At 41.6% G+C, this 21,476-nt stretch overlaps 1 protein-coding gene across 2 annotated transcripts in view; it reads left to right on the top strand.

Moving 5' to 3' along the window:
• The first annotated feature begins 3,555 nt into the window (after window positions 1–3,555).
• The window catches only part of TRIM33 (tripartite motif containing 33), a 97,774-nt gene continuing 79,853 nt past the window's right edge, over window positions 3,556–21,476 (top strand). For both annotated transcript variants that reach the window (XM_028502697.2, XM_028502696.2), the window contains exon 1: window positions 3,556–4,122. In XM_028502697.2, the coding sequence (XP_028358498.1) occupies window positions 3,597–4,122 (526 nt within the window). In that variant the 5' untranslated portion in view covers window positions 3,556–3,596. The remainder of the gene's footprint in view (window positions 4,123–21,476) is intronic.

Here is a 21,476-nt window from a genome sequence, read left to right as displayed (position 1 = left end):
TGCCTTCAGAGCACCGATTCACTAGCCACACCACGCAGTCTCTCCACCACAGATTTATCAGTATATCAGCTGCAAGAATGACTTGTTTCTCCTGCAAGATTTTTGGGCTCCCACTGCCAATCAGGGATGTAGCTAGGTACCTTTTAACACCCTAAGTACTCCACGACAGTTCAATTCCAGGCACTGCCTTCTCAGAGCTCACGATAAAACTGCATGGCGGAAAAGGGGCTAGTCCTCTCTATAAAATTATATGGTTTTCAAAACCGTTTTAATCTAGATTTTATTAAAGGCAAGCAGTAGTAGGCATCAAAAGGTTAAGAAAAAATTCAAAGATTTTGATTGAGGAGTTCAGCCCATTAACATTTTTTTGCAAAGTCAACTTGGAGAAGAGCATTTGCTTCTTATTAAATATGCTCCATCTTTTTCACCAGCTGCCCAGAAGCCACCCTGGTCCGATCAACCATGATTGGATTAGCAGCCTAACTGGTGTTCCTTCTTCCACTCTGACCCCCGACAAGTGACTTCTCCAGGAAAGCCATAGTGATTCTTTTCAACGTTGAGTCTTTGCTCAAAACTGACCCAAGGGTTCCCTTCTCACTCAGCATCTTAAAACTTGGGAATGAGTACCTTGGGTACTCCAATGGGGAAAGTTTTTCCAAGGGATACACAAGTATGTATATAGCTATAGTTTTTGAATGTAGTGTTGTTTTTTTTTAAGAGTTTATTTATTTTTTAGAGAGGGGAAGGAGAAAGAGAGAAAGAGAGAAAGATCAATGTGCGGTTGCTGGGGGCCATGGTCTGCAACCCAGGCATGTGCCCTGACTGAGAATCGAACCTGTGACACTTTGGTTCACAGCCCATGCTCAATCCACTGAGCTACACCAGCCAGGGCGTGAATGCAGTGCTTTTGTCTATAAAAATGAAAAGTGGAATTGCTACAGGACCCTGTCTCTTAGTAATTTTGTATACACCCATCTCTACATGAACAAATTGGGGAAAAACAAAAGTACCAGCCATTTCATTAAAACATTCCCAATAACACTTTACTTTTATGTTTTTTTATTTAATAAAACATAACATTTTTTATTATGTACCTTTAAAATGGTTGCTAGTGTTTAAGCCACTTTAGTGTTTACTTTCCCACTGGGTAGATTTAAAAGTAATGTAACAATTTAAAAATGTTAATACTGCAAAATGGTGGAAATTGCACTCTGCAACTATTTAGACTCATGATGAAAATTTTAGAGTCAAGTTACAATGTTTGAAAGAAGAAAATATTTTTTCCAAGTTTTAGCCAGCAACCCAGGCATGTGCCCTGCCTGGGAATCGAACCGGCGACCCTTTGGTTTGCAGGCCAGCCCTCAGTCCACTGAGTTACACCAGCCATAGCTCAAAGTTCTTTTCAAGGGCATAAATGTTAAAAAAAAAATTGAAGACCATTTCTGTGTATGACCTGGTCTCCTCAATTCTCTTATCTCACGTTGTACTACTCTTTCCCTTGTTGCAGCCACTCCCACCATACTGGCTCCTCACTGTTCCTCTAACAGTCCGAGTATCTCTGTCTGCCTCAGGACCTTCCCTTAGTACTTACTGTTTGTTCCTCTGCCTCGCACACTCTTCTGCAACAGAGCTACAGGCTCACTCTCCTATCAACAGAGGCTTTCCCCAATCATCTCTAATTGCTTTTACTCTGCTTATTTTTCTTCATAGCACGTATTACTTACTACCTGGCATAAGTTTATTTTCATTCTTCTCCCATTAGTGTCAAACAAACTCAAAGAGTTGGAGGCTTTGGCTAGAAATAAATGATAGATTTATTCAAGGGTCTTAAGGTTTGCAAATGGGAAGCACAACTAGGAAAAAACCAGAAGTGCTCTGAAGAAGAAAGAAAAGTTGAGTTCTTATAATAAGAAGTGAATGCTTGCCCTGGCTGGTGTGGCTCAGCAGATTGAGTGCTGGACTGGGAGCCAAAGGGTCACCAGTCCGATTCCCAGTCACGGCATATGCCTGGGTTGTGGGCCAGGTCCCCAGTTGGGGGCACCCAAGAGGCAACCACACATTGATGTTTTTCTTCCTTTTTCTCCCTCCCTTTCTCTTAAAATATCCCCCCCCCCCCCAAAAAAAGTGCATTCTGGAGTATAATGAGTCCTGTGTTCTTAGCCCTAAGATTGGTCCAGGATGGTTATCAGTCAGATAGATGTCAGGCAGTCCACACTGATGAATCCTTCAGGGGGTTATCTGGAGGTCTGATGAATATCCAGGCATTGCTGCAGGACTGCAACGTTCAAAAGTTTACATTCCTAGGCTAGTTAAAACAAGAATAGACCTAATTGATTTTAGTAATTTAGTCTTTCACTCCATTCTTCATTATGTGGAAACTCCTTGAAGGCAAGGACCTTTTTTGTTCTCTGCTGTTATCTAAAAGTCTCTAAAACACTATCGATACATAGCAGAGGTCAATATTTTCGAACAAACAAAAATGTTTCTGGGTGATTTCCCTTAAGGATTTACGCATCAGCCCAAAGAGTAAATTTTTGGGGGAACACTGTCAGAACACAAAAGCACTTCATGATCCCAACATAAAAACAATTGCTGCATTACATAACAATCCCCAGAGTACTTGTTTCTCGAATAAAGACAACCTTTCTGAAAGCTTGTTACCAACATTGTTAGGGCATTCGTAATCCCTAACATTGGTGACTCCGCAAACTGACGCACATAGCAATCAGACCAAGTGACTTTTCAACATCCTTCAGCTTCCCCACTTCCTGATGCAGGTCTGGGGTGTGGTCCTGCTATCTGTCTCTCTAGCTCGGAAAGAGCCCTCAGTTGATTGGTTTTCTGATACGAAGCCACGTCTGAGAATCAGCTACCTTAAGAATCTAAACACAGCTATAAAAGAGTTTCTTCCTCACCAGGTCTTTTGAGTTTATTTCTGGTAGGCCTCCAGTTCAAAAAAAGCAAGCAAGCAACCCCCTTAACTGCTCCCCTGAGGAACAACCACTCAAGGGAACGCAGCCGGTTAAAGCAGAGAGACCCAGGAGGTCAGCACCTCGGAGCCGGAGGCGCGGGCATCCGACCGTGCAAGTGACGTCTCTGCGGAGACCCGCCCGCGTCTGGGGACCTCGCCGCCCGGGAGACGCTCGCTCTGCGGGAACCAGTTCTGGCCTCCTACTCGCCATCCTTTCCACTCTTCTCCCAGCTCGACCTCCACGTCCCAACTCATAACCACCCCCAGCCAAAAGTAGTGCGGCGCCCCATGCTTTCTGGCTTTTAAAGCCAGCTGAACCACCGCGCCGCAACGCAAGCCGCGGGACCGCAGGGCGGAGGGGCGGCGAGGACAGCTTCGCAACCGCGCCCTGAGTTCCCGCCTCCCTCTGAGGACGTCCTACGTACGTGCGCGCGCCGCGCCCGCCCCTCTCCCACAGCGCGACGCGAGGGCGGGGGCGCCGCGTGCGCGCGCGCTCTCGTCCGTTCGTTCGCTCGCTCGCTCTCGGCGGCCGCTCTTCTTGCTGCGGCTGCGGCTGGGGCTGGGGGCGGTGGCGGCGCGGGCGGCGGGCGGCGCGGGGCGGTCCGGCGGGTTCAAAGAGGAAAACATGGCGGAAAACAAAGGCGGCGGCGAGGCTGAGAGCGGCGGCGGGGGCAGCGGCAGTGCGCCGGTAACTGCCGGGGCCGTCGGGCCCGCGGCGCAGGAGGCGGAGCCGCCTCTCGCCGCGGTGCTTGTGGAGGAGGAGGAGGAGGAAGGCGGCAGGGCCGACGCGGAGAGCAGCGCGGCCCGGCCCGACGACGGGGGGGTGGCCGCGGCCTCCTCAGGCTCGGCCCCGGCCGCTTCGGCCCCTGCGGCCTCCGTGGGCCCTGCGGTTCCCGGGGGGGCGGTATTGACGCCGGCCCCAGCTCCAGCCTCGGCTCCCGCTCCAGGTCCTTCCGCGGGGCCGCCTCTCGGACCTCCAGCCTCGCTCCTGGACACCTGCGCGGTGTGTCAGCAGAGCTTGCAGAGCCGGCGTGAGGCGGAGCCCAAGCTGCTGCCCTGTCTTCACTCCTTCTGCCTGCGCTGCCTGCCGGAGCCGGAGCGCCAGCTCAACGTGCCCATCCCGGGGGGCAGCAACGGCGACATCCAGCAAGGTGAGCTGGAGGCCCTGCCGGAGGTCTGGGCTGAAGGGGCTTGACGGGGGCCGAGGAGGAGCTGGGGACGGAGGAGGTGCTCGGGCCCGGGGCTGCTCCGAGCGGAGCGGTCTCGAGGGTGGTGAGGTGAAAGACACGGCCCCTGGGACAGTTTCCAGAGCAGCTGGACCGCCGGAGATACGAGGACGGTGGAGGGAGGGGGTGCCAGCTGCGGGAGACTGGGGGAGGGGACATCGCTCCAGGGGAGGTTTGTGCGGTGCGGATACACGCCGGGAAGGCGTGGACTCGGGGAGGGCGCAGGTTCGGAGAGGAGAGGGGTCTGGGAAAGGGCTGGTGGGAAGCGCTTCGGGTGGGAAGGCCCAGAGCTGGGAGAGGTGTTGCGGAGGGAGTAGGTAAGAGATGAGGGCTGTGAGGGGGAATTGTCCTAGTGGAGAGGACTTGACCTGTTCAAGACTAGAGGGTAGAAGGACTAGGGATTAAATAGAGGAGAAAGGGCATTGGAGACTTTGGGGTTAAGAGGAGGCGTCTGGTAGAAAGTAATTTTAAGATGACATTGGGAAGGAGAAACTCTGGTAGGGAAATAGCCCTGAGAGGCCTGCATGGTTAGGGAAAAATACTAAGGTTTAGGGGTGAAGGAGAAATGAACTTTGAAGGGAATTGGAAATTCGGGAGAGCTGGGCCTGAATTTCAGTTCACTGTGCATTAATGAGCCCCTGGTGTTCCGGACACTGTAGGATTGAATGAAATTCTTATTGAGCTTATTCACCGTCTAAGGGAAACAAATACAGAACCTATAGCAGTAGAGGTGGGTGCTTGCTGCAATGGCGTGGCGCAATCTAGAGAAGGTCAGGGAAACTTACTGAACAGAACACCCTTGGGCAGGTTTCTTGAAAGGTAACTCACAGGGCACCTTACGCATCCCTGCATTTAAGGGATGTGTGAGGTGATTGGTGGAAATCAGGTTAGATTGAGGGCAATCCCTTATCTGAAACCCTTCTGAGTAGTTTGGAAATATTTCTTCCTGGTAAAGTCTTTAATGCCCCAGCAGGGTCTGGGTTAACAACACATCATCAAACACAATATTTCTGTAGTGAAACATACAAATATCATGCTAATAGGGTAGACAATAAATAGCCTTCCACAATTCAGGGTGGGTTTTGTTACAAATTTATGAAAAAAATTCACAAAGCTTTTGAGGTTAGGAGCTGCAAGTAATAAGGGTTTGTGGATCTGCACAAAAGCATTTGGGATTTGTCCTGTAGGGTGGTGTATCCTGTGCAGTGTAGACTGAAGGGAATTCTGAAGCACTTTGGCACATTGAAGGGTAGAAGAAGGCTAGGCTGGAGGCAGGCCCAGTTAGGAGATTCCTGGAAGTAATCTAGGTGAGAAACTAGGGGATAGGTAGTGAAGGGCTGCTGTCCTGTACTGAAGAAGGAAGCATTTTGCTTCAGGGTAATGGGATTGACTTTGGGAGACATATGTGAGTTTAGATGTTTACTTTGTCACTTCCTGCTTGTGACTTGGACAGATTAATTTTTCTTTGTCTAAGTTTTCTCTCTCGTTGGTGAAACAAGGACAGAATTACCTTCCTCATGGAGTTATTTCATTGATAGAATAAAGTATGTATAGTGACCAGTACATGATGATTATTAATGAAATGGCAGCCAATGTATTAGTAGTAACTAATTGTAAGTAGCCATGGTAATGGAGATAAGAGCATTGAGAGTTCCAGGCTTTTAAATTTAATTATTTATTGCTTTTTGAGAGGGCAGGGGGGAGAGTTGTTGTTCCACTTATTGATGCATTCATTGGTTGCTTCTTGTGTGTGCCCTGACGGGAGATGGAAACTGCAACCTTTGTGTATGGAGTCGACGCTGTAACCAACTTACCCACCCAGCCAGGGCCTGGAGTTCCAGGTTTCTTGTTGGATGAGTGGCAGTGCTGTTAATGCAAATAAAGTAATTCAGGCACAGAACAGGTTGTGTGTGTGTGTGGTGGGGGGGGGGTGATATAATTTTTCAGTGTTAGATATTTTGGTTTTCAGGTATTGAAACATGCAGGAAAGGATGGTAAGAATAAGGGAAGGGCTTGATTGATGGCGAAGATAGTAAACAGTAATGGGCGTATAGAAGGCAGATAATGGGTGTGCAGGTAACTGCCTGTGGCCTCATGAGTGCAGTAAGACATTTGGGATTCAGTGTTCTTTTGGGAACCTGGATTAGGTGAGAGGTTTAGAGGGAGCACAGGATGAAAATTGGGTTTCACTGCTGTGGCGGAGGGACTGAGGTAATGCTGTTGGCTCTCTGATATTTGTGCAGGTGAGAGAATAAGTCTGTAAATTCCCACTTCATTTCTCCATCCTTTGTTTTGAAGTAGGAGAAATAAGTAGATGGGTGTAAGTACTGTTAGTCTTGAGGAAATACTGCACTCTGACCAGTATCTAGAACAAGTGAAGTCTGGCGGCCACCATGTTTTTAGGCAAGGAGTTTAGAACATAATGTTAGTATTAACTCCTGCTACCTCTTTTGCTTTGCTCTTTAAAAAAGTGAGCATGCTCTTCTGGAAGAAACACTGGATTTGGAGTCGGGGAACATAGTTCTGCCACTTGCTTTCCGGTTCCCTCAGGTTCATAATGTTTCTGTCCTTCAGTTTATCTCTCAAATGTAGCTAATAGTCCTTCACTTACATCTCACTAAGTCAAATTAAATAATACATGTGAAAATGCTTGTGTAAGTTGTGAAATGCTTTGCAAATGCAAGGTTTTATTGAACAACTTGTGGTTCCATCTCTGGTCTGGGAAGCCAGAGCTGGTAGTTTTTCATCTTAAGTGGCTCAGAAACAATGACAGGTACGTTTCCCTCCCTTCTGACTGACCTTCTTCTGTCCCCCTAGCACACCGAAGTTGTTCACGTTCTTTAGCTGATCCCTGTAGATAGATGGTTCTCCGAGTGTAGCTTCTGGACCAGCAGCATCAGTATCACCAGTGATCTTGTTAAGAATGAAATTTTGTGCCCGCTGCAGGCCTTCTGAGCAGCGGTCTGTTTTAACACGCCTCTAGGTGATTTTGATGAACACTGAGTAAGTTCTTGAGTGAAGGGCTCCTCACTTCACGTGTTGCCTCCTGAGAAAGGCTTTTTCTGAGTACTTTTTTCTTTTTCTTAAATGCTTTATTTTTCAAGAGAACTAGTAGGGTTGTAGCAAAATTAAGAGGGAGGTATGGAACTTTTAAATGAAAATTAGAATCTTCGAAAACTTTATCTGCTGCCATGAGCTTGACAACTTCTCAGTATATTTAAAGGCATTTATGATGAGATTGGTAGTGATAGCACTTTTTTTCTGGAATATTGTTTGGTGAAGTGTTAACATAGTGAACTAGTATTTTCTAGATGACCAAAATGCATGATATTACAAAATCACGTGTAGAAAAAAGGTGTAAAGTGCAAAATAGACCAGTAGATTTTAATATAAAAGAAGTAAAAGGTATCAGTATGGTTTGACGTTCCACACTGCAGCAGACATTTAAGAAATAAATACGCTTTTTGCCCTGGTTGGTATGGCTTAGTTGGTAGGATGTCGCGGTTTGGTTCCCAGTCGGGGCACATGCCTGAGTTGCAGGGTTGGTCCCTGGCTGGGTCTCCATCGGACTCATCCGGAAGGCAGCTGATCAGTGTTTCTCTCTCACATCAGTATTTCTCTTCCTCTCTTTCTCCCCTCCCCTCTCTCTCTCTAAAAAAAAAAAAAGAAAAATAAATACACTTATATATTTTTATTATATCCAAGAATGGCCACATATTTGTCCGAAAAGGCTACTAAAATACTTTGCCCTTTTCTTAAATACACAGCTGTGTGAGGCCAGGTTTTCTTCGTATTCTTCAAATAAAACAACCCATCACAACAGATTTAGTCATCTATTAAAGCAGACATTAAAGAGAGATTTAAACATTTTAAAAGTGTCTCTCTTTATTAAAAAGACACTTTTTTGTTTCAGAAAATATAGTTATTTCTAATATTTAAGCAGGTCATGCATTTATTTTTAAATAAATTAAAACAATATTTAATTTCAAATAAAACTATTAACAAATTGAAATGTTTTTTAAAAGATTTTATTTTTAGAGAGAGAGAAGGAGGGAGAGAAACATCGGAGTGTGGTTGCCTCTCGCGCACCCCTTGGGGCCTGGCCCACCACCCAGGCACGTGCCCTGACTGGGAATTGCACTGGAGACCTTTTGGTTCACAGGCTGGCCCTCATTCCAGTGAGCCACACCAGCCAGGGCAACAAATTAAAGTATTAATGAAATATTTTAAATTTTTTCTAATACTGTACATAATGATGGGTAAAACCCATCTAAATAAAAGCTCTTGGGGATTCTCAATTATTAAGAGGAAAAGAAGGATTTTGAGATGAAAAAGTTTGAGACCTGCTCTCATAAAGGACAATCCAAAAACGATAATGTAGAGTCATTGGGAGGGTGGTCAGACCGTGGAATAGTAGAAGGTTGCAGATTTGTACATTTAGAGTTCTTCATCTTGGGGTACCCATTACAGTTTATAAAGAGCTTGCTAAAAAGAACGTAAAGGTGGAAAAAGTGCTTAATAACTGGTTGACCTTTTATAAATTCCTCACTGTAGTTCTTATTCCCCCCTACCCCACACATTAAGACTGGTTCACTGGGTTGTATCATTTTACTTTTCCTGAGTCCGAGATTGGAGGTTGAGCTTATAGTATTGGATAAATTAACCTATGTTTCTTCTGTGGCCACAAACTACCTACTAGGGAGTCAGCTTCTAGAATGGACATTGGTCCCAAGGGAAAGAGGGGAAAAAGACCAAGGATGAATGAATATAAGTAGATTATTTTTAGAGAAATATTTGAAGTCTGTGCTTTAGTGATGGGTAAATAGCATGAATTAATGTGGTACTAATAAATAACACTTTTGAATGCTGATTATATGTGATTTATGTTGCTGCTTCTCTGAATTGCTTGTCCCTGTGTCTTCTATTGTTTTTTAGCTTGTTTATATTTTTTGTTTTGATTTATAAGGATTCTTGGTAAGTCCCATATACTGATCCTTTGTTAGTTACGTAAGCTGAAAATTTATTCTGAGCCTACCGTGGCTTGGTGTGGTAGCTAGCCTCCAGATGCCCATGTTCCTTCCTCCTGGTATTCACGCCCTTCTGTAGTCTCTGCCTACAGTGACTGGCTGGTCTGGCCAAGAGACTACGGCAGAATTAACAGTGACTTCTGAGGCTAGGCCATTAAAGGCATACAGCTTTACTCTTAACTCTTTGGATCCTGTGTTGTCGGTAAAAACAACTGCTATTCCAGCAGTCCTATAAAAAAGCCCATGTAGAGAAGAACTGAGACGTTCTGCCGACTTCCAGCACCAACTTGCTAGCCATGTGAGTGAGGCACTTTGGAGCTGGATGGATCCTGTAGCATGGTCAGGCTCTCAGATGACTGTGGTCCTGGCTGACACCTGACTGCAACCTCCTGAGAGGCACAGAGACAGAGCCACTTGCCAAGTCACTTCCAAATTCCTGACTCTAAGAAACAGAGCTAATGAATTACTGTTTTAAGCCACTAAGTTTTGGGGTAATTTGTTACGTAGCAATAGATAACTAATACACTTGACTTTTTTTACTCTGTAGAGCGTTGTCTTTTGGTATATGACAGGTGTATTTTTTTTATTAACCCCCCCCTCAATTTTTCTGATTTTATTGTCTGTTATAAAGCTACAGGAAACTTTGTAACAGGCATACCTTGGAGTTATTGCGGGTTTGGTTCCAGACCACCGCAGTAAAGCGAATATCACAAGTTTTTTGGTTTCCCAGTGCATTTACAGTATTTACACAATACTGTAGTCTTTTAAGTATGCAATAGCATTGTGTTTAATAAAGCAATATACATACAGCTTAATTAAAAATACTGCTTAAAAATACTAATGATCATCTGAGCTTCAGTGAGTTGTAATCTTTTGCTGGTGGAGGGTCTTGCCTTCAATTTGTAGAAAAGGCAAAATTTGCAAGGCACGGTAAAATGAAGTCTGCTTGTGTTCATTAAGGTAATTTCATTCCTCTCCATGTATACCTTATTCATCATCGAGATTATTTTGACTTATATTGACTTTTTGCTCTTACACATTTTAGAATCATCTTGTGAAAGTTCATTAAAAAAACTTGTCAGTATTTTTGTTGGAATTGCTTTGCATATATAGATAAATTTGGGAGAACATTCTTTCTTTACAGTTTGGTGTCTGCCTATTCATTAACATTGTATGCCTTACCATTTACTGAAATCTTCTAGTTTTCAATATTATGTAGCCTTTTCCCCTAGAAAGTTCTTTCACATCTTTTTGAGTTATTCCTGTATACACAGGGTCCCTGACTTTTCCATAGTGTGACTTAAACGATTTTTCTACCATACCATGGCATGTAAGCAATATCCATTTGGTAGAAATTGGTCAGGCTAAGCTATGATGCATGGTAGATTAAAAGCATTTTCAACTTAATGTTTTATACTTACAGTGGGTTTATTGGGACATAACTCCATTGTAAGCTCAGGAGCATCTAGGTGTGTGCCCTGACCAGAATCAAACCAATCATCTTTCAGTTACAGGCTGATGCTCCCAATCAACTGAGCCACACGGGCCAGGGCTGTACTTTATGTTTTTACTTTTAATGTAAATGGTTTGTCTCAAACTACACTTAGCTGTGTTTGCTTTGTCTTCTCATTTTTCATTTTACATTTTAAATATCTAAAGTATATTAATTTTATATTTGTATTTGATAATTCCATCATCTGAGGTATTTGAAGTCTTATTTTACTACTTCTAGTTTCTGCCTCATCTTTTTTTCTTAAAGATTTTTATTTATTTGTTTTTAGAGAAGTGAAGGGAGGGAGAAAGAGAGGGAGGGAAACATCAATGTGTGGTTGCCTCTTGCATGCCAGGTATTAGGGACCTGGCCTGCAACCCAGACATGTGCCCTGACTGGGAATTGAACCAGAAACCCTTTGGCTCATAAACCCATGCTCAATCCTCTGAGCTGTACCAGCCAGGTCTAGCTTCTGCCTAGTCTTGATCATGGTATGGTAGATGGTGTGTTCCAATGTTTTATAGATTTTGTTGGTAATCATGTTTACCAGGACTTTATGTATGAATCCGGTCAGCTGGTTTGCTTCCAAAGAGTGTTTTGTCTTTGCTTCTTTCAGGTGCCACCAACACAAAATCACTGAAATTAAGTTTGGTTGGTCTTTCTTAGAACTGGCATAGGTTGATTTAGGGTTTACTTTGTAGGCTGGCCTGTGTTTGGAAATTCTCAGGAGGGAAGTTCTTTCCTCACTCTGAATTAAGGCAGTGACAATTTTATTTCTGAGCTATTGGTCAGATTAAAAAAAATTTACTACTTTTATTTGCTTATGCACCCTTCTGAGAGTGTAATTCGGGCCTGCTTTATGAAGAATCGTGGTTCTACCTACTTTGCATAAGCTCTAGTCTCCCACATCTTCTCCATTCTCGGTTCACTACCCTGTTTGCACATCCTCACTGTTGCTGAGAATAAAATTTCTGAGCCTTTGCATTTTCAAAGTTCTCTTTATTTTACTCTTCTGCTTAAATGATAGTAACATGACTGAATATGAAATTCTAGGTTGAATGTATTTTTTCCCTCAGAGCTTTGAGGAAAGCTCTCTTGCAGAGTCTCAAAGAAATTAGTATTGCCAATACTAGTCTGATTGTTTTTATTTACTCTTCCTGGAACCTTTTAATCTCTTTATCCTTGTTCTGAAACACAGTGATGTGCTTCTATTGATTTGTTTTCCCCTTCCATTGTTTTTAATAGTTCACTGTTTTCTGTTAGTCTTGTGATCTTTGTTTGTAGTAACACATTTTAAACTTAAAAATTTTTAGCCCTTACTGGTGTGGCTCAGTGGATTGAGCGCCAGCCTGTAATGGAAAGGCCGCTGGTTTGATTCCCAGTCAGGGCACATTCCTGGGTTGTGGGCCAGGTTCCCGGTTGGGTGCATGTGAGAGGCAACTAAACTTGTGTGTGGCATACATTGATGTTTCTCTTCGTTCTCTTCCTCCCTTCCCCCTTCTCTAAAAGTAAATAAATAAAATCTTTAAAAAAAAATTTTTTTATAAGGATACCCTTCTTCCCTCACCCTCCACATCCCCCCAGACACTTTTGGAACTGTTTCTGTTTTGAGGTTGGTACTTTTGAGTTCATACTCTCTCTCCTACCTTTTCTCTTCTGTTTTCCTTCTCTTTTTGCTTTCTTATTCAACTCACATTTTGAAAATCTCCTTGACTTTGTTTTCTAATCTTTTTTTCTTTTATGCGAATTTTTTTGCTCCTTTTTGAGCTTCCTCAACTGTTAGATAATCCTTGTACTCACCCATTTGAGTGAGGCAAGCAAATGCTGATTGGAGGCTTTGTACTTGTTTATGGTTGAACTTCACTTTAGATCACTGAGGGGGGTTGGCAGACTGAGGCCCATGGGCCAAATCTAGCCTGCTGCCTGGTTTTATATAGCTTATGGGATAATGATTTTTATATCTTTAAACGGTTGAAAAAATCAAAACAATATTTTGTGGCATGTAAAAATTATATGACATTAAAATCTGTGCTATAAATAACAGTTAAAAAAAGATTTTATTTTGAGAGAGGAAGGGAGGGAGAAAGAGTGGGAAAGAAATGTCAGTGTGAGAGAGAAACATCAGTTGGTTGCCTCTCATACATACCCTTACCAGGAACAAACCCACAACACAGGCACGTGCCCTGCATGGGAATTGAACGGACAACCCTTCACTTTGTGGAACGATGCCCAACCATCTGAGCCACATTGGTCAGGGCCATAAGTAACATTTTTGGGACACAGCTATGCTCGTTTCTTTATGTATTATCTGTGACTGCTTTCATGTTGCAATGGCAAAATGAATAGTTGTGATGAAGACTGTATGTGGTACTCATTGCTTTGCACTGCGTTTTGGCGCACTAGAAATTAAAATGATGCGGTAATAACTTAATAGACATATATGTATGGCTGTAGCATGACATTCACGAAAATATTTTAATGTTCGGTGCATACCTATCATTCGAAATAAGAAAAGTGAATTTCACATCCTGCTTTTAATGCACAGTGGGGTGTGAGTTATTTCTTTTTTGAATTAGTTGGCAAAATGTTTATTACTCACTTTTACTATAGTTCTATATAGCTGTATATCTACTTGTTTACATAACAGTACAGCATATGGACAATACCAGATTAAGTACTAGTCATGATATTCCCAACTCACAGGAAAGCAATGGACAGAGAAATTAGAAAATTTAAAATGGATTATCTCATCACAGCAGACTTTGTTAAAAATTAAAAAAAAAAGAAATCAAGGTTAGTTTTTGCATGGATTATTTGTTATCCAGGCAAGGAAAAACTCTTCAGTGATGATGAGTTAATTAAATCCTCCCAGTTAAGTAAAACATTATCTTGTCCAAAGAATCTCATCATTCTTATTAGTAGATTTGTATTACAACAATATTTACTAGATTATTATTATGAATTTTGTGAATGAAAGTTGGAAGTTTCTTTTCTTTTTTACATCCATACCTACACAGTACTCTTGATACTGTCTTTGCCCACAAAGCAGAAAATACTTACTGTGCTTTCTGATGCCAAAGCCTCACATTGACTGCCAGATAAAAATTCTAGACCACTGTGGCCTGTCATCCCACTTGTGGTTTATTAGAACGCTAATATCCAAATTAAATATTTTTCTCTTTGCTCTGGCTGGTGTGGCTCAGTGAATTGAGCACTGGCCTGCGAACCAAAAGGTTGCTGGTTTGATTCCCAGTCAGGGCACATGCCTGGGTTGCAGGCCAGGTCCCAGTAGAGGGCGAGTGAGAGGCAACCACACATTGATGTTTCTCTCCCTCTCTTCCCCTCTGTCTGAAAATGAATGATTGACTGACTGACTGAATGAATGAATGAAGATGTACATGTGGCCAATAGCACATGAAAAGATGTTGAGGATCACTAGTTATTAGAGATGTAAATGAAAACCACAAGATACCACTTCTTGGTTGTTTCTAATGAAAAAATCAAAAAGTGTTGGCAAGGATGTGGAAAAATTAGAACCCTTGAACATGGCTTGTGGGAATGTAAAATGTGCTGCCATTGTGGAAAACAGTTTGGGTGCACTGCATTCTGAATAATTATTGCTACAGAATGAGATATGTGAAAATGGTAAAAATGCTAAACTTTATTTTGCCACAATAAAAAATACTTTAAAATTGTTTTCTCTTCTAGAGATTTTAAAACTATATAGAATCATTTCTCATTATTTGTGGTTCTGTGTTTTAGAATTCACCTACTCACTAAAATTAATATGTAACCCTAAAATCAATCATTGTGGCATTTTTTTATTTGTGGGCATGTGCAAAATGGCAAGTACTTGAGTCACCCAATGCATGCCTTCCCAGCTGAGGGGGAGCAAGGTGATGCTCTGCCTTCCCTCATCTCTCATGTTGGAAATTAATACCCTTCGTATCTCTACTTTGTGCCACGTTTTTCTCATTTTTGTACATTTTGTTGATTTCACTGTTTAAAATGACCAAACGTAGAGCTGAACGTAGAGCTGAAGTGCTGTGTAGAGTTTCTAGGTGCAAGAAGACTATGTATACTTTATGGAGAAAATACATGTTAGATAAGCTTTATTCAAGGCACTTACATTGTTACTGGAATTACAGTGCTGATGGCTTGATTTCAGTGTTAGTAAATCTAGAATACATATTAAATTGTGTTTAAGAAATACACATAAAAAAGATTATATTTGATTGGTAGATGAAAATGTGCCAGTGTCTTGCAGGAACCAACCTCGAATTTCCCCTAGTGATGGTTTAATATCTGCTAATTTATATTTTGTAGCAACTTAATCAAACATAACTACTGTAAATAATGAGACCTGACTGTATGTAAATGCAAATAAAACCCATTTTTCTATTATGTAAATAGCCACATTTAATTTTTTCATTTAAAAATGTATCTTGGAGATATTTTGTTTTTTGTTCTGAAATCTATTTGATCTTAGTATAGCTGTTCTTTAAAAAATATGAGGACTTTATTGAGGTGTAATTCACAGGTAATACAGTTCACACAATTGAAGTGTACAGTGGTTTCAGGTATATTCACAGAGTTGTGCACCCTCACACAGTTCCGCACTCAGTTGGTGCTCCCTCCCCATTTATCCACAGTACCCTCTCGCATCACCACTGATCTGCTTCCAGTCTCTTACAGATTGGCCTTTTCTGAACATTTCATATAAATGGGATCGTAGGCGGTCTTCAGTCACAGGCTTCTTTCATTCAGTACAGAGTTTTCAAGGTTTGTATATGCTGTAGCACACGTTGACACAAAATTCCCCCCCCCCCCCCCAAGATTTTATTTATTTATTTTGAGGAAGAGGGGAGAGAGGGAGAGAAACATAGATTGGTTGCCTCTTGTATGCACCCTGAGTGGGGACCGAACCTGTGACCTAGTTGTGTGCCTGACTGGGAATTGAACCGGCGACCTTTTGGTTTACAGACCACACTCCAACCAACTGAGCCACACTGGCCAGGGCAGGTCATCATTCTTTTTGGGCTTGAATAATATTTTGTTTTGTGGTTATACCACATTTTAATTATCTGTTCATCAGTTGATAGGCACTTGAGTTTCCCCCTTTTTTTTTACTATTATAAATATGCTGCTATGAATGATTTTAACAAATTTTTGCATGAACATGTTTTCACTTTTATTATGTGTATGTATGAGAATGGGATTTCTAGTTTGTATAGTAACTGTATTTACTCTTTGAGGAGCTGCCAGACTGTTTCTCAGAGTGGCTATACCATTTTACGAGTATGTTCCTATTAGCAACATGTCCCAATTTTTCCATAATCTTGCCAACAGTTGTTATATCTTTTGTATGGGTGCCATCCTGGTGGGCATGAAGTAGTATCTCATTGTGGTTTTAATTTGCCTTTTCTTGATGGCTAGTGATGTTGAAAATCTTCTCATCTGCATTTTATTTGTATTTCTTTGAGGAAATGGAACTTGACCCTCTAAGCCTTTCACCCATTATCGAAGGATTTAAAAAAAAAATAGTTTACTTATTTTTAGAGAGGGGAATGGAAGGAGAAAGAGGGAGAGAAACATCGATGTGAGAGAGAAACATTGATCTGTTGCTTCTTGCATTTCCCTGACCGGGGACAGAACCTGGAACCCAGGCATGTGCCCTGACTGGGAATCAAACCTGCGACACTTTGGTTTGCAGCCCACGCTCAATACACTGAGCTACGCCAGCCAGGGCTAATGTTGCACAAATATTTTTAATGCCTTGCTATTTTTTAAAAACTTCTCTTTTATTGTAAAAAAAAATATGTAAGAAAATTTGCCATTTTATTCATTATTAAGTGTGGAACTCATTGGCATTCATTGTATTCATAGAATTGGCAGCACAAAAGTTGTGCTGAAGTCCTATTTCAGTGAAGTCCAATTTCAGTGAAGTACAGTTTATTTTGTGTGTGTGCATGCTTTCGTGTTTGATACCATATCTAAAAAGCCATTCCCTAGCCCCAGGTCGCAAAGATGTACTCTTATATTTCCTTTTAAGAGCTTTACAGGTTTAGCTTTTACACTTGGATCCATGATGTAGTCAAGTTAATTTTTTGTGTAAAATTTGTATGTGAGGGTAGGGTCCAGCTTCATTATTTTGCATGTGGACATCTAGTGTCTCAGCACCAATTTTTGAGAATACAGTTCAGTTGACTGTTCAACAAAGTGAAGATTAGAGGTACTAACCCTCTGCCCTTGCCTTTACCCCCACTGCGGTTGAAAATCTGGGTATAGCTTTTGATTCCTCCAAAACTGAACTACTAATAGCTTTACTGATAACATAAATAGTAGGTTACACACACTTTGTATTTTATATGTTTTATGTGCTGTATTCTTATAATGAAATAACCTGGAGAAAAGAGAATGTTAATAAAGTAAGTCATAAATAGAAAACACACTTATAGCACTGTACTGTATTTATCAATACTGTAAGCTTACAGTGTCTTTACGAGATGAATTGTCTGTCAGTATCTACATCCACATTGTCTTATGTTGTAGAAAACACTGTAGATGCTATATGTACTACTAGACATCAAAAAGTGAGAAGATAATGTGAAAAAGATATTCCTGTTTATTTACAGGTGTAATAATTCATGCATTGGTAATGAAAAAGCAGCAATATGATTGATGGTAGCCTAGTGTAATTGATATAATTGCTTCATAGTAGTAAGGAACTCTCCAAATAAAAATTACACATACATTTATTGAAAAAAAGTACACATTTAAATGGACCTGTGCAGTTTAAACGTATGTTGTTCAATGGTCAGCTGTACTATTCTTTCCCTGTTGAATTGTCTTAGCACCCTGAGTGCTAACTTGAAATTTTTATCTCCGGACTCTCAATTCCATTCTGTGGATCTACATGTGTCTCCTTTTGATTGTAGCCAATTATCTTCCTTACTGTAGCTTTGTATTAAGTTTTGAAATTGGGAGCAAGTCTCCTCCCCTGCCCCTTTTGTTATTTTTCAAGATTGTTTTAGCTATTCTAGGTCCCTTGACTTCCCATATATGTAAATTTTAGCATCAGCTTGTCAATTCTATAAAAAACGTCAGCTGGGATTTTGAAATCATGTTGAATTTGTATGTCAGTTTTGGGGACTATTACTATTTTAACAATATTAAGTCTTCCAATCCACGAACATAGGATGTCTTAACATTTATTTAGGTCTTCTTTATTTCAACTGTGTTTTTATAATTTTCAGAATATATATTTTACACTTTAAATTTTTATTTCTGAGTATTTCACTCTTTCTGATGCTTTGTGAATGAAATTTCCTTAATTTCATTTTTTTGGATTATTTCTTCACAGTTAGTATTCTTTCACTGCATGAAACTGTAACTGAGTTTTGTACATTGCTCTTTTATTTCTCAACAGATTCTGAGGATTAGGAGGTCAGATGTTTTCAGAGGGCCTTTACTCTGCCTGCTGAAACTGAGAGCCGGTCCAGCTTTCCCATGGTGGCTGTTTGCGCGATACATCTTTCCCACCTGTTTACTTTGAGCCTATTTATATACTGAATCTAAATTGTGTCTTTTGTAGACAATGTATAGTTGGGTCCTATTTTTCTTTTAAATCCATTCTGACAATCTCTTGTCTTTTGGTTGGGTTGTTTAATTCATTCACATTCACTGTGTTTCTGTCTAGTTGTATTTATACCTGCCATTTTGTGTCCCCCCGCATATGTCTGATATCCTTTGTGTCTTCACTTTCCACTTTCGCCTTTTGTGGTACAGATCTCCCTGTCCCTGGGGCTGCCAGGTTTGTTTGTTTTTTTATTAGTAACTTCACTGGGTCATTTTAGTGAGGTCAGGTTTATTTTTCACTGTAGTTGCCGCAGCACTGTAGTGTGAAGCCTCTGATGTCTCTTGTCAGAAGGCATAACCTTGGACATGAGTGGTCACCCTGGAATACTATGGTTTTAGGAGGGCTCATTTCCTTGATCTGTGTTGAGTTCTCTGCCTCTGTGGGCATCACACGGAGCTGTTAGGCTCTGCTAATGGTGGTCTGGTTACTCTGTTGTTTTTGACAGTTTTATGGGACATAACTTTTCCAGGCTGTTGTAATTATATTCAAACTGCTGTCAGAGGTAGTTTTTGAAGTTAGTTTTTGAGGTTTGTTATGATCCTAACAGGGCCTCTTTTTAGGTTCTTTGGGTCTGTACAGTAAGCTAGCTAGCCTGTGGTTTAACTTGTTCTCTTGGAGCTGCTAGCTTCCTCTTGTTCACCACCACCGTTTTAAGAATGCAGTTAGGTTAGAACTTTTACATACTCTTCCAGATCAGTTCTCTTGGAAAAAGCTTCAGCTCTCTTTCTACAGTCTACCTCCCCCTCTGGGCAAATTCTCTGAGCCACTGCTCTGGAGCTGTAGGTAGGGCCAGCGAATGACTCACTTCTTGCTGTGCTGAGGGTGCCGGCTGAGGTGCAGGAGCCTCTGGTCTTACTTGCATCTCCTTAGGCATGGGACCTCTGCCCTACATGCTCGTGAGCCAGTTGCCCCAGTATTCTTGTCCTGTTGTACCTGGGGGAAGGAGCTCCTGATTTCTTGGCCACAGTGCCTTGAATTTATTAGCTTTTGCAATCCAGAGCTGTGTGAGATCAGAAATGCTAGTGGCCTGCCACCTCTTGGGGACTTGGACCTGGTGGGAGAGGTCTTTTTGGCCATATCTACCTGAACTGTTGTTTTCTTCATGGTGATTTGGTGGGGAGGGGAATGGGTTGTGGCTTAAGTCCCACAGACATTTAAAAAAAAAAGATTTTATTTATTTTTAGAGAGAGGGAAAGGGAGGGGGGAAGAGATGGAAAGAAACATCAATGTGTGAGAAACATCAATGGGGCTTCCTGAACACCCCCAACCGGGGACCGCCTGGTTTGCAACTCATGCATGTGCCCGGATTAGGAATTGAACTGGCGAGCTTTCAGTGTGCAGCCAGCCCTGTGCTCAGTCCACTGAGCCACATCAGCCAGGGTGACATTTTTTTTAAACCAAGATTTAGTAAATTTTCTTGAATAAATTGTCTTAGGGTAATTGTCTTTTCTCATTAATTGTAATTTTTCTAGGTTTTGATATCACAGTGATTTTTGAGTGTGTTGAATTTTGGTTATTGTATCTGTTACTCAAGGTCCTGTTTCATCTTTTTTAGTAAGCAGTCTTCTTGTTGAAGACACGTTGACTGGCCAGGTGGGTGTGTATGCTCAGCTTCTATTTGGGCTCTGCTGATACTATACCAGCAAAAGTGAAGGCTGACTGTCACTGCCTTGTTGTAAGGGAATGAGAGGGAATTGAAGCTCCCCCTGGGTTTTTCCCAACAAAATTGGATACTAAGACAACTTTGTTGCATCTAAGCTTGGTTCCACTGAGCCCCTCTGACACCAGGGATGGAGGAAGCAATAGGGATGACTCATGCCAACTTTTTGCTGCAGGATAGGAGAGGAATCGCAGCTCCCTCGGGGACCTTAGCATTCCAGAGAAGGGGGTAGGGAGTGGAGTGATGACTTGCCCAGGCTCCTACCACCTGTTCTTTTTGTTGTTGCTAAGTTGGGGTAGAAGAAGTTCAGCTCCTAGGTGTTACCCATTGATAGGGAGGGGTAGGAGGGGTTTTTGTGTGTGTGTGTGTGTGTGTGTAGTAGTTTAGGTGTTAAAAATAATGTTGGCTTAATTAAAGTCTCTTTTATTTAAAATCATGGCAGTGGAGGCCCTGGCCAGGTAGCTCAGTTGGTTAGAGTACTGTTCTGATAAGCTAAGGTTGTGTGTTTGATCCCTAGTCAGGACACGTAAAAGAATTGACCAGTGAATGCATAAGAAGGTGGAACAACAATTTGTGCTTGCTCTCTTTCAAAATAATTTTTTAAAAAACATGGCAGTGGAGATTCTGAGGATCCCCCCTCTCCTTTTTCCAGTGTTACTGAGATATAATGGACAGAATTCTAAGATGTTGATGTTTATGTCATGATTTGGTATACATATACATTGTGAAAGAATTCCTCCCATCTATTCAGTGAACACGTCCATCACCGCACATATTTTATTATGTCTGTGCTGGTGAGCACATTTAAGCTCTACTCTTTAACAGAAGTCAAATACGCGATAAGGTGTTACCAGCTGTAGTCGCCCTGCTACCCTTTACACCCTCAGGCCTTGTTCCCCTCACAGCAGAGAGTTTGTAACCCTCGTCCCAGCCTCTTCCTATTCCCCATCCTCCAGTCCCTGGCAGCGACTCTCTCACTCTGTTTTTGTGAGTTCAACTTTTTTTTTTTAACTTCCACATACAAATGATACCATGCAGTAATTGTCTTTGTTTGGCTTATTTCACTTAGCATAATGTCCTAAAGGTCCATCCATGTTGTTTGCAAGTGGCATTGTATCACTGTATCCGTTTATCTCTTGGTGACGTTCAGGTTTTTGCCATGCCTTGGCTATTGCGAATAATGTCACGAGTGTGGGAGTGCAGTGTCTTAAGCGAACACTTAATTTTAAAAATTGAAGCGATGATCAATACAACTTGCTTTTGCAAATGAAAAAATTATAGGTCAGAGTGTCTTAGTCAAGGTTATTTAGCTAAGATGTTCTTCCTCCAATTCAACTTTTATAAATAAGACATGGAAAATATAAATGGTTATATAGTGACAACTCAAAATCACAAATCTCTAAAATATGAAATAGTAATTACATTATTTAAAACTGTTAAATTATTAAAATTTAAAACACC

The sequence above is a fragment of the Phyllostomus discolor genome, chromosome 14, assembly GCF_004126475.2.
Source record: "Phyllostomus discolor isolate MPI-MPIP mPhyDis1 chromosome 14, mPhyDis1.pri.v3, whole genome shotgun sequence".
NCBI lineage: Eukaryota > Metazoa > Chordata > Mammalia > Chiroptera > Phyllostomidae > Phyllostomus > Phyllostomus discolor.
Note: the sequence above shows the minus strand (reverse complement) of the source record. Positions and strands in the feature narration are given on the sequence as shown.